The following is a 13,034-nucleotide window of genomic DNA, read 5'->3' as shown; positions in this document are numbered from 1 at the left end:
GAGAGAGAAGACAGGCTTGCATTTAATAAACTGGGAAGTGTGGTAGGCTTTGCAGCTGCCTTCTGTGTCCTCCTTCCTGGCCCTTTCTTCTCTCCCCACCCCCGACCCCATTGTCCTGACCGTGCCCGGGTCCATTGTTGGTGGTCTGAGACAGCTTGTTCTCCGCTGGGCCGTTTGAGCACAAAGGGCCGTCATTCACAAGCTTGTCAGTGAGGATTTAAAACATGGGTTTTATTTTTAAAAACAGCCTCTTTTCCTGGGGACTGTTTCCTCTAGTATTTCTCTCTCAGTACATTTTTAGTGAAAAAACTTTACTCTTTTTCTGTTAAAATTAGATGTGGTATTTTCTAGGGGAGGAGCAATTAGAACAGGATCTTTGAAGACTGGAAGGTTTTGTGTTTTGCTTTGTTTTAAACGGAGATGGGCAAAGAAGCTTCATCTGTCCCCTGTTGTTTCTTACGACTCCAAGATGGCAAGAACGCAGGCGGCCGGCGCTGTAGCTTCCTTCCACTTGTGGTAGAACCGCAAGCTCCTCGTGAACAGCATGGGGTCCTCTTCTTATTGGTCCCCAAGTGCCCCGTTCGATGCCAGGTGCCTTCCAGGTGGCAACGCATGAAGATTTTTGTTTATTTCAGAACAGGTTCATCCTAGTTCACGCTAACAGAAGTTGAAACTGATGGGGAAAAATTGTAAATGACTAACAAAAACCTCACTGATCCATTCACTTGATAAATGTCTGAATGCTAACTCTGCTAAATGCTGTCGAGATGGAACTATATAAAGGTTAGTTTATTTGGCACGCCTGCCACATGCCAGTCACTGTCTGGGTACCAGCGACGATCTGTAGCCTCACGCGATTTATGACCTAGTTGTGGTGGAAGTGGTGGCGAGAGGGTGGTGAGTCACAGAAACTCTTAGGAGAGGGTGGCCTTGGGAACCTAGGGTGCCTGACAGTGCTGAGGAGAGCCTTCCAGGCAGAGGGACTGATGGAAACAAGGGAAGCCTAGACAACTCGCGTTCCTTAGAAGAACAATGAGTGCTTATGGGGCACTCTTTTAAGAATTATTTCACCCTGGCTGGGGTGGCTCAGTTCGTTGGAGCATCGTCACCTTACCAAGAGGTTGCAGGTTCGATTTCAGATCAGGGCACATACCTAGGTTACAGGTTCCATCCCCTGTCCTGGTGCATGTGATCCCAGGTCCGGGCACGTATGATCCCTGGTCCGGGGGCGTACAGTCTCTGGTTGGGGCGTCTGCGGGAAGCAGCCAGTTGATGCTTCTTTCTCACACTGATGTTTATTTCTCCTTTTCTCTCTCTCTGAAAGACAATGAAAATATGTCTTTGAGTGAGGATTTAAAAAGTATAAAAAAAAAGAATTATTTTGTTGCAAAGGATGAAAACACACTCAGAGGAACCCAAATTTATAAAAGGTTATCTAATGATAGGCTGTAGAAGACTCCAATTTTAGGAGGTGTAGCCAGCCTGCAGCCATTGTGTGCCTCCCTCGAGTCCTTTTGCTTTTCCCTAAATATGTGCTTTGTTCTCTTCCCTTCTGGAGACTGGTTTTTCTCTGCCATCTCTTAACTTTTTGCTTTCTTTGTGACCCTGGTCAGCACAGGACATTGGATTGACCGGGCTGGGACTCTGCCCTGCTTTATGCTACCGTATATCTCAGGGACTTGTGGTTGCTTGACTGAAGTTTTCTTTCTTTTAGAGAAAGAGCAAGTAAGTGTATCTCACTGGCTCGGTTTGGTCCAGACCGCTGTGTGCCAGCTACTACTACAGGCTTATTAACTAGTCTTCCCATTCAGACCTGCCCACTTCATTCATCTGGCCGCGGATGTGGGTTGGGCAAATACGCCAGAGCCATCTGCAGTGTGGCAAGAACAAATGGAAGAAGAAAATCTGGGAAGTTGTTTGGAATCCCCAGTTTCAAATGCGCCCCCTAAGATGCTAAAGCATTACTCCATTGTGGTGGCTGCCTGTGACAGAAAGTCGGCAAAGACTCGCCTGTTCTCAGTAGATGAGATGAACTGGAAGACCGAAGATTGAAGGCAAAAAAAAAAAACGCTGTTATGATCATAGACTTAGGTAGGAGTAGCAGGTGAAATACCAAGGTCATGGTAGGGGAAGTGCCACAGAAGTGAAATCAGCTGGACTTGAAAACTGGATGGTGTCTAAGGGGTGTGTGTGTGTATGAGTGAGAGGGAGAGGGGAGAGACATGTTGAAGATGATGCCATGAGTGCCTTGGTTTCCCAGCAGATAGTAATGGGAAGACCCAACGGAAGGGAGCAGTTTGGTGGAGCAGTTAATGAGCTCTGTTTCAAACTTTTTTTTTTTTAAATGGTGGGAACATATGGGTTTGGTCTCTAGCAATTGGCTGGTGTGTCGTGGCAAGAAGCACCGTGTGCGAGGGAGACAGCTTCTCTGCTTGTGCAGAGATCCCATGTTTTTAGTCGGGTGACATTCACATGGACAGGTTGATGCGTGGTACATTTATGTCATAGGCAGTGAGACTTCATGAAGAGTCCTTATTGTTTACTGAAAACCCTGTGCCTGCCGAGAAATGCTTGTGCTGGTCTAGGGCTGGTGACAGCAAGTCACCCATTCGGTAAGATGCTCTTTCAGCTTGCCGTAGAACAAAGGCAGTTGCCAACTTTGCGTGATGGGGGTTTTTTCCTTTCTTCCTATTTTTAAAGCTTAACAAAATTCAGTTGTTGACTAAAAATACATATGATTTCAAACATCACAAAGTACAATTTCTGTACATTGGAAAACCACCTACCAAGACAAGATGACATTGATTCAGTTTTTCCTGTTCCTTTCAAATAAACAGAATTAACTACTCTGAAATAATTCAGCAGACAATGATGAAAGGCCCCAGAAAGGTGGAAGGGAGGGGGTGGACTAGGTAAGGACCTCAGGACTTGAGGAAAGACAGTGCAGTGAGTTTCCTGGTTTTCTTTTTAATCATCCTGCAACCTGAAATCACCAACAAGCATAGGGGGAAAAAGAAGGAAAAGAAAAGGGAAAAAAGGAAGAAAAAAATCTTGCCCTGACTGCTGTGGCTCAGTGGATTGAGTGCTGGCCTGTGAACCAAACTGTTGATGGTTCAATTCCCAGTCTAGGGCACGTGCCTGGGTTGCAGGCCAGGTCCCCGGTAGAGGGTGCTCGAGAGGCAACCACACATTGATGTTTTTTTTCCTCCCTCTCTCTAAAAATAAATAAATAAAAATTAAAAAGAAAAAAGAAAAAATTCTGCTGTTTCCAAAAGACCAGGAATGGGGAAGCCCCGTAAAAGACGCAGCAACAGACCCATTTCCCAGGCCATATTCAGCAGCAGCAGTAGGCGCAGCCCCCCTGCAGGCACAGTGTCCGCGAGTTCACCAGGGCCTCCAGGCTTCCCAGTTGTTTGTTCCATGTCCGGCAGCAGGTACAGGCCTGGCCCCTTGGCAGCACTGCAGCACGATCCCTGCACGCTGGCAAGGAGGCCCATTCTCTGTCCCTAACCAGGTGACAGCACCAGTGGCACCTCTAGGCCTGCTGTCTTCCAGCCTTCTTCCCACTAGTAGAAGGAGACCTAGGTAGGTTTCCTTCCCTCCAGCAGCAGAAGGCCAGGTAGTGGCTTCCCACTCCCAGCAGCACCAGCAGAGATCTAGAAGGAAGTCTGCCAGCACTGGGTAGCCAGAAAACAGGCCAGGAAAAACTCGGCCTTCCACATATATGGCATCAGCGAATGAAGTGCCTTGGGCCCTTGCAGGCAGGAGCAACAAGTATTGGGTGAGAACTTCCTGGGGCCAGAACATAGGAGGCAGAATTATACTGCATACTGCATGGGTTCTGGAAACTAAATTGCTGAAACTGTAGCCAGAACCTGCTCACTAAGTTTAAACAGTGATTACCTGCTAAAGTACAAAACTGGATTTTAAAACACCATCATAACATTGCTTCAACAGGCACTTATGCATTCTCTTGAAACAAATGAAAAACTAGAAAATATCAGCAATTAAATGTTATTTAAAAGTACCAAATGGAAATTATAAATAGCAAAAATAAAATAATCAAAATTAAAGATGTGTCTGATGGACTCGATAGTAGACAGGAGATGTTAGAGAACAGAGTCAGTGACCCTGAGGACGGAGATAGAATGTATTCAGGCTGAACGAGAGAGAAAATAGACTAAAGAAAAATGACAGCTCCTCAGAGACCTTTGGGACAATAGCAAAAGGCCTAACATCCGTATCATCAGAATCCCAGGAAGTGCAAACCCAGGATATGAGGCTGAACAACTATTTGAAGAAACAATGCCTGAAAACTTCCCAAATTTATCAAAGGACATAACCAATTCAAGAAAATGAACAAGCCCCAAATGGGAAAACCCAGAGAAATCTATACCAACACATTTTATCAATAAGCTTGTAAACTAAGAACAAATTTTAAACCTTAAAAACAACCACAGAAAAACATGCATTGGGCAACAGCAGTTCCAGTGACAGTGTTTCTCGTCAGAAATCGCGGAGGGCAGAGGGAGGGCAACGCTGAAAGGAGAGAACAGCCAAGGACAAATTCTGTATCTGGTGAAACTATCCTTCAGGAATAAGGGGAAGGAAAAAGAGGACATTCTTAGATAGGGGAAAACTAAGAGAATGTGTTGCTAGTAGATGACCCTTGGAGAATGGCTAAAGGAAGCTCTCCAAAAAGATAAGTTACAATAACAGAAGGAGGCTTGGAATTTCAGGAATGAAAGAACAATGGAATTGGTAAAAGTAGGTGTAAATATAATAGAAAAGGAGCCATTTAAGACCTTGTAGTTTTAAAGTGGGAAAGGTAAAGGATCCTAAATGGGAGTATGTGTTCAGTAATTCACTTGACGTAGTGGCATGTTGATGCCGGTAGGCTGTATGTTGTGATACTAAAGCAAGCGCCCAGAAAACTGTGGGGAGCAATGTGCACAGAGACATGGAAATGGAATTCCGAAAGTTCAAGTAACCCACAGGATGGCAGGAGAAACAGGAAACAAACATAAAAAACAAGGAAAACGACAGGTAGAGAGAGCCCTGGCATATCAGTAATTACCTCAGACGTGAATAATCCAAATAATACGAGTAAATGATGGGTTGTAAGAGTAGGTTTTTAAAAAATTACCCAACTATATGCTATCTTTAAGAAATGCATGTTAAACGTAAGGACATAGTTGGGTTAAAAATAAAAAGATAGAAAAAAACATACCATGCTAACATTAATCTTTGTAAAAAGTGGCTGGCTATATTAATATCAGACAAAGTAGATTTCACAGCAAAGAATAAAGGCTCAATCCACCAAGATGACATAGCAATTCTAAACGCATATGCACCAAAAAACAGAGCCAACAACTGGAAACAAGCAAAATGTCCTCCAGTGGGTGGCTGGTTAGACTGCGGTACAGTCATACCTTAGAATCTTACTCAGCATAAAAAGGAACTAACTCGAAATACCTGTAACGCCGATGCATCCCGTAAGTAGTATACTGGGCGAGAGAAGCCAGACACGAAAGGCAGCACCCTGTGTGATGCTATCGGCTTAATATTCTTGAAATAATAGTATAGAGATGGAGAACAGAAGTTGCCAGGAATTTAGGGATTGGGAAGAGGGTAGCTAAAAAGGGAACGTGAGGGAGCCCTGTGGTATTGGAAGAGTCGTGTGTCTTGATTGTTAGTAATGGTTACATAAAATTGACAAAATTGCCTAGAACCTCAGATATGCGCGGGTGCACGCACACACACACACATGAATCCTGGTAAAATGGAAAATCTGAATAAGCTCTGTGGGATGTACCAGGACCAGTTTCCTGGGTTTGGTAGAGTGCTGTAGTTATGCAGGATGTCATCCCTGGGGGAGGCTGGGAGGCTGCCCACAGGGAACACGCGACCTCCCTGTACATTTCCTCGCAACTTCCTGTGAATCAACAAAAAGTTTTCTTTTTAAATATTTTATTTATTTATTTTTAGAGAGGGGGGAAGGGAAGGAGAAAGAGAGGGAGAGAAATATCAGTGTGTGGTTGCCTCTTGCATGCCCCCTACTGGGGATCTGGCCCGTAGCCCAGGCATGCGCCCTGACTGGGAATTGAACCAGCAACGCTTTGGTTTGCAGCCCGTGCTCAATCCACTGAGCCACACCAGCCAGGGCAAAAACAAAAAGTTTTTAACATAGTGTCTCCTACCATCCCTAGTTTTGTGCCCCTCCCCCCCTTCAAATTCAGCTACCATTGTTTTTGTTTCATCGTGATTCTTCCGAAGATTTTTTAAAATTCATGTATAGGTGTATTTGCAATAGAAGTGTTTTCCCTCATCTCTTCTCTAGACAAGTGGCTTTATGTTTTACATACTGTTCTGTGCCTTGCTGTTTTTTTTTTTTTTTCTTCACTCAGAGATTCTTCCCTATCAGTCATGAAAGAATTTTTTGGTGCTTTGCTTTTTCAGATTCAGAGATTACGTTCATACAACCAGTTTCCTACTAAGGCACGTCAGCATTGTTTCAGTCCTTTGCTTTTAAAAACAGTGCTCTGACAAAAGACTGTGGTGTTCGCTCTTCTGCAGGTGTGTGAATGTGTCTCTAAGATAAATTTCTAGAAATGGGATTTCAGGATCAGAGTTATCTACACCTGTCATTTCCAGGGATGCGGCCAGACATCGCCGCACTCGAGCTGTGCCATTTCGGCACTCGCGCCAGCAGTGCACCGTCTCCGACGGTTACTTTCAAGTTTCAGAAACTCGATGGTATGTTAGGTTAAAAGTAGCATCTCTATATAGCTTTGATTTTTATTTTTCTTAATGTTTGAACATCTTAGTTTCAAAAGTGATTTGTATTTCTGGCCAATTTTCGACTGGGTTGTTGGCTATTATAGGAGTTGCTGATTTATAGGAGCGATTTATGTAATAGATTCTTTGTCTTTGAAGTGAGGTTCAGATATTTTTTCCTGTTTATCACTTGCCTTTTGAATCTTCGTTATTTTGGCCAAATTGAAGGTTTCTCTTTTTCTGTAGTCAAAGTAACTTTTGTGGCTTCTGGATTTTGTGCCAGTTAGAGAGGTTTTGCCTACGCCCTGGTTAAAAATGTAATAGTATTTTAATGATTTCAGGTGTAGCCCTATTGAAATCTGGAGTAACCTCCCCCGAAATGGTTCTGCTGGGCATAGCCTTAGGCGACAGACTTTATTTCTGGCTCTGGGTCTGATTTCCTGGGTCTCCTCAGCCTTGTTGGAAATCTGGGTCACTGCTAGAATTAGATCGAGTTAATCTCACATCCTCCCTAAAGTGGTGCTTTACACAGGGAAAGGAAGTAAGAGGAGGACATTGGATGATCTTCTGGCACTTACCCCATCTCTCTGCAACCTTTATTCCAAGAGATAAACTCTAGTAGAAGAGGCTTTTGTCCCCTGTGTGCTCAGGGAGTTAGTGGTTGGGTGACAGAACCCTTTGCCTGTCCATCTCCAGGGAAGGGAAACCAAACTTGAGGGGCCGTTTCCTCCCCCCGATCATTTGTGCAAACCCCACTTAGGTTGCTTCTCCACAGGGACAGGCTGCCCGAATCTCTGGAATCTAAAACTGCCCTCCGCCACACGGAGGGGAACTTGGGAGTCTTGTCCACTTCGCAGCCGCGCGGCGCAGCCCTGTGGCTTTTTTTCAGAATGAAGTGCTACTTGGTTGTCTGTCTTTGCTGAGACTTGATTTGGGGAATGGGTGTGAAAAACCTTTGCTTATCCTTAAATTCCACCCTTTAGGAATATCCAAGCCAGAAGAAGGACAACCTACTGTGAGTGTGACCGGAAATGACATCACCGCCCCTCCAAACAAGGAGCTCCCACCAAGCCCAGAGAAGAAAACAAAGGTAGTTGCCAGAATGGTGGGTTATCTTTTACCGCTGCAATTTTTTTTAAATAGTATCTTCAGCTATTACTGCTTGAATCGTGAATGAAATGTCTTTTTTCTGAGTCGTTACTAGTTCTTTCACAAGTTTGGATGTGCTTAAAAAATATGCTCTATTCCCATTTTGCCAAAATGGCCTAACTCAAACCTTAATATCTCTGCCTTCGACCCTACTATCTTGACTATTTGTAGGAATGCTCTGTAGCGGCAGTTTCTGCTTCTCAGCAACAGCAGAAGGAATTACGGAACTCGTTTGAAATAGATTCCGAAATCTGCACTCATAAAAGGGAACACATTTTTACAAAGCTTCAGTCACTTACTGGTACTAATGGCCAAGTTCAAATGGCACATTTGTTCAAAGTGTTCAAAAGTTCAACGTTTAGTGTGGCCTCAAAACAGCCCATGACGTAGCCTCACTGAGGTGCCGGTAGCAGCGCCGCGATCACCCGCTGGTGACGTTTTCTTAGGGTTGTTACAGCCACCAAAAGTTAATTAAAGTTAATTAATTCTTTGAAGCTGTTACTGGATTTAAATTTCCAGGGTCCAACTGCTGCAGTCGTGTGGCACTGTCACTAAGACACAGTTCCCGGTTTTCTTTTCCTCTACCCTGGTGCCTTTCCACTCTTTCCTGAGCTCAGAAAAAAGGAGTGCTGATTTTCAGTTGCATCTCTCTTCATTGCTTATCGTTTTGCTTTGAATTGTGTAATTTATACTTTTTTTAAATTTTGTTTTTATTCTTGTCTGTGTGTTTGATGTTGGCCTTTAAAAAAAAATAAAACAACACATCAACTTAAAGCCTTTGGCCACAACTCAGCCTGCAAAGACTTCAACATCGAAAGCCAAAACACAGCCCACTCCTCTCCCTAAGCAGCCAGCTCCCACCACCTTTGGTGGGCCGACTAAAAAACCCATGAGCCTGGCTGCAGGCTCAGTACCAGCTGCCCCACCCAAACGCCCTGCTGCCGCCACTGCCAGGCCCTCCATCTCTCCTTTAAAAGACGTGAAGCCCAAGGTAAGTGGTCCCCAGAGCTCTGAGCAGGGAAAGGTTTTCCCTCCGCGCGTCAGACAGGCTCTTGTTGCTACCAGACGATAGAATCAGGCTGGTGGGACGGGGGCAGGCCAGGGAAGGGTGACCAGACAGTCTGTTTGGGGGCCCATGGCGCAGCTGTACCACTTGAAGGCCTTTTATGCTTTTTACCTTTGCCTGCCGTGGCTGGAGGCAGTATTACATCTACTTTGGTTTCTCCTCCCTTCTCCCAACTCTTCTGACTCTTCACCTATTGAAACACTTGCTAACCAGTTTCCCCTTCTCCATATACTAATAGATAATCGTTTTTGCTGTAATTCCCACATCACAATCCTAGATTCCCTTCTTTGTCCTCATTAATCATTCTGCAGAAGCGAATTTCACCCATTGCTTTTGTGACGAGCTCTTCCAGCTTGTCTCGGCAGGTCCCCGCTGCATGTGATACTTTGCTTTGCTTTTGGCATTGGGCCACCTGTCACTGAACTGCTTCTGAAGTTCTTCGGTTTTCCAGGTCACCCACATGTCATTGCCCGGAAAAACGGTCACTTTGGAACAGCATTAGCTTCTTAGGGCGATCCCAGGAGGGGGCGGGGGGGGATCCTGTGCCTGCCTTGACATCTCGCTGGATCCAGGAAGGGCCTTTTGTCAGTCTAGTGTCTTCTTTACATTCATGTTGTGAAATCGTGTCCATGTTAAAACGTCACATGTTTTCATCTGATCTTGTAAAGAAAACTGGTGGAACTTAGGCATTGTAATCTAGGTTGAAATCCTTTCATGGACTAGGAATGATGAAATCTTGTGGAGCTTTCTGACCCTCATTTATCCAGTTGATTGCTTTTCTTGATTTTTAGAAAACAGTTTCTTAGACTTCGGAGGGTAGAGGGAAGGTGACTGCAGCCACGGCACAGCTGCCCCGCGACACTTACTCTGCAGCAAATCCTGGGGGAGATGGGGCGGTATAGAGAAAGGGTGTCTAGTGAAATTTCAGTCTATAATAAAAATAAAAATGAATATCAGTCTCCTCATTGTGTAGCCCAGTTATATAACCTTCCCAAAGTTCAGTGCTAGTAAGTGGCAGAGGCAGTATTTGAACTTGGGTCCAATGCCAGCAATGTTGGTGCTTGGGCCCTGGATCAGCGCTGTTGTTGCGTGGCTTCCTGCCATCCGGATTTTAAACAGCATTCAAGTTACAGCTGACCTGAAGAGGTGACCTACATGACAGTGGTTGCTGTTCTTTGCCCTTTTAGATAAGGAACAGATGGGGCCCCACTGGGCTGTCCTGAATCGTAGTCACAGTGTGGGGAATGTGAAGGAGACCTCAGGGTGCATCTGGTCTGTCCCGTGATTCTGGAGCAAACAGTGAGGAAGTCCCTCTGCACAGACTCCTGAGACACGTTCTGGACAGAGCTGGTAGCTGACCCTGTTCCTCTGATTCCAGCCTCAGGTTTCTTTGTGCCATGCTTAGGGACTTTGTTTTTACTTTTTTTAAAGATTTTATTTAATCACTTTCAGAGGGGAAGGGAGGGAGAAAGAGAGGGAGAGAAACATCAGTGTGTGGTTGCCTCTTGTGCACTCCCTACTGGGGACCTGGCCCACAACCCAGGCATGTGCCCTGATTGGGAATTGAATCGGCGACCCTTTGGTTCGCAGGCTGGCGCTCAATCCACTGAGCCACACCAGCCAGGGCGGGACTTCATTTTTAGAAACGGACATCACCCTGTACTTGCAGGGTTAGATAATGTTTAATTGGACGCCAGGCCTGAGTTTCTGCACACCTCCTTAGCTGGTTTTCCGTTTACACACTATCCTGTATATCTCCACCAACATACTGCCCTTCGAGTGGCCGTTTCTCCTGGAGTTAGAAGTCTGGATCCACCGTGTCTGTGGTTTGGCCTACTCTCTTGAGTAACATGGTTTGTTTGCTTATCAGAGTAGTGTGTTCATCCCCTGTTCCTGCAGAAACCAGGCTAAATTGATTCCTTCACTTCCTTGCTAGTGACAACATGCCCAGGCTCCATGGAACAGTGACCCAGTTGCATCTATACTTGAGAGACTTCTCTTTGCTTTCAGTCTCAGCTGTAACATCTGTGCTTCTCAATCCCTCTATCGGTCAGGCCTGCACCCTCTGCCTATCCCTTCCCGTCCTCTCTGCTCTCAGAGACTTCTCATCCTCTAGTCCCTAACGTCAGGTGTTATCAGAGCTGCCTTAGAGATCCTGTGATCCCACCTCCTTTATCCGGGTGAGGAACCAAAGCCCAGAGAGGTCAGTGACTTGCCCAAGAACACACTGTGAGTCGGGGGCCAGGCTGGGACTGGAGGTCAGGCACTGGCCAGCTGATGGGGCCAGTGTTCTCCCTGTCCGCAGCCCAGGCTGTTCACCCACTGGGTGCATCTCAGCCAAAGGAGGCTTAGTTTGACTAGACGTGGTTTTTCATTTTTGTTCTGTTTATGTGTTTGTTCATCTCTGGTCATGTATTTAATACACTAAATGCACCAGTATTTAGTGCAGTAGATAGAGCCCAGGGCACTTGGATGGTCAGGTGAACTTTGCAGGGCCCTTCATTCTCGTTAGTTCAGCTTGGCTTGAGGTTGTTTGGCTCCCCAGTTCCTGACCCCCAGTCCCACAGCACCCTACGGGGCCAGTTTCTCATGTTCTCTGGAGGGCTTTGATCCTAGGACCACACGTATTTTCCTATCAGTAGCTGCCAGCCCCAAAGCACCTTGTTTTCGGGTGTGTGCACCTGTGGAAGCATCCTTGGCATGACCTCCGGGGGCTGTGGCTGACTGCCGCTCTCATCCCCACTTTCCTGTTACCAGCCTGCTGCAGAGGCAAAGATTCCCGAGAAGAAGGCCACGCCATCCAAGCCAGCCACGCCATCCAAGCTGGCCTCTTCTCCAGCCTCCAGGCCTGGCTCCAAGAGTACCCAGACCGTTCCGAAAGCCACAGCAGCTGCCCCTGTTACCTCAGCGGGGCCCAGCAGTAGAGGCACTCCCGTGCCCCCACCGAAGAAGCCTGCTGGTGAGTACTGTCACCGCGACTTGGCCCCAGCTCCAGCTCCAGCCAGTGCCCCATCAAGCTGTGCAGACCCGCTTGCACATCAGTCCTTATGGGGAGAGTTGGGAAGTGGCAGCTGTGGTCTCTGTGTGAGGTTAGCAGTAAGTATGTTCAGAAAAACCTTGAGTAGAGGGGACTGTCAGGAATCCTCAGGGAGAATTCACTCTTCCTTTCTTGGGGTCTCCATGGCTCCCTCATGGTGCAGTCACAGGCCTCTTACATGATAAGAAATGGGCCACTCAGTCCCACAGGCGTGTACTGATCACCCGTTTCTAAGGCCACGTGGAAGGCATTGTCCAGGCTTGAACAGAAGATGCAGTGCCTGGCCTGCTGCCCTGTGTAGGGCGTGGTCTTTACATGGCTGCATAATGCTCTGCTTTGTCCTTAGAGACCAGCACGGCCCCTGGCTGAGAGGGGCTGTTCAGTAATTGCTGAATGAATGTGTGAATCTCAGTACTGGATGAGCCGGTCAATCGGTCAGTTTGTTAAACGTTACATTAAAAAGTGTGTGTTTGTTCAGGCGTCAAGACTGAGGGAAAGCCCGCAGACGTCAAGAAGACAGTTACGAAGTCTGCACCAGGTAGTACCCCATCCCCCCTTTGTGGAACCCTAATTTAAACCCCACCTCTTCCATGACTTTAAGGCTCCCCCATTTGCTCTCGCCCCCTGAACGCTTGTGTCTCTCACTCCGACCTTTACAGCTGACTTGAGTCGCTTAAAGACCACCTCCAGCAGCACGGTGAAGAAGAACACCGCTGTCCCTGGGGCAACTTCCCCAGCGGGTGTGGCTCCCAGTAGAGTCAAGTCCACACCCGCGCCACCCCGGCCCTCTGGGACTCTTGCTGTGGACAAGAAACCCACGTCAGTGAGGTCCAGCTCCTCCGCCCCCAGGCTGAGCCGCCCACCTACCAACGCCTCTGCCCCTGATCTGAGGAATGTTCGTGCCAAGGTCGGCTCCACGGAAAACATCAAGCATCAACCTGGAGGAGGCCGGGTGGGTCCGGGGAGCGTGGGGTCCTCAGCATGCTGGTCCCCGCTTCTTTCTCT

General features: G+C 46.8%; 1 protein-coding gene across 29 annotated transcripts in view; it reads left to right on the top strand.

Annotated features, from left to right (window-relative positions):
* Positions 1 to 13,034, top strand: part of MAP4 (microtubule associated protein 4) — a 133,912-nt gene that overhangs the window by 109,226 nt on the left and 11,652 nt on the right. For 10 of the 29 annotated variants that reach the window (XM_053930313.2, XM_053930312.2, XM_053930310.2 and 7 more), the window contains 5 exons: positions 7,761 to 7,867; positions 8,702 to 8,917; positions 11,750 to 11,951; positions 12,508 to 12,567; positions 12,689 to 12,981. In XM_053930313.2, coding sequence (XP_053786288.2) covers positions 7,761 to 7,867; positions 8,702 to 8,917; positions 11,750 to 11,951; positions 12,508 to 12,567; positions 12,689 to 12,981 — 878 coding nt within the window. Of the gene's footprint in view, positions 1 to 7,760; positions 7,883 to 8,701; positions 8,918 to 11,749; positions 11,952 to 12,507; positions 12,568 to 12,688; positions 12,982 to 13,034 lie in introns of all 29 variants that reach the window. The other 19 variants (XM_045199973.3, XM_045199972.3, XM_071222144.1 and 16 more) reach the window with 5 other exon arrangements.

Source organism: Desmodus rotundus, chromosome 8 (genome assembly GCF_022682495.2).
Source record: "Desmodus rotundus isolate HL8 chromosome 8, HLdesRot8A.1, whole genome shotgun sequence".
Taxonomy (NCBI): Eukaryota; Metazoa; Chordata; class Mammalia; order Chiroptera; family Phyllostomidae; genus Desmodus; species Desmodus rotundus.
The sequence above is the reverse complement of the archived record's forward strand: the minus strand, read 5'-3'. Positions and strand labels throughout refer to the sequence as shown.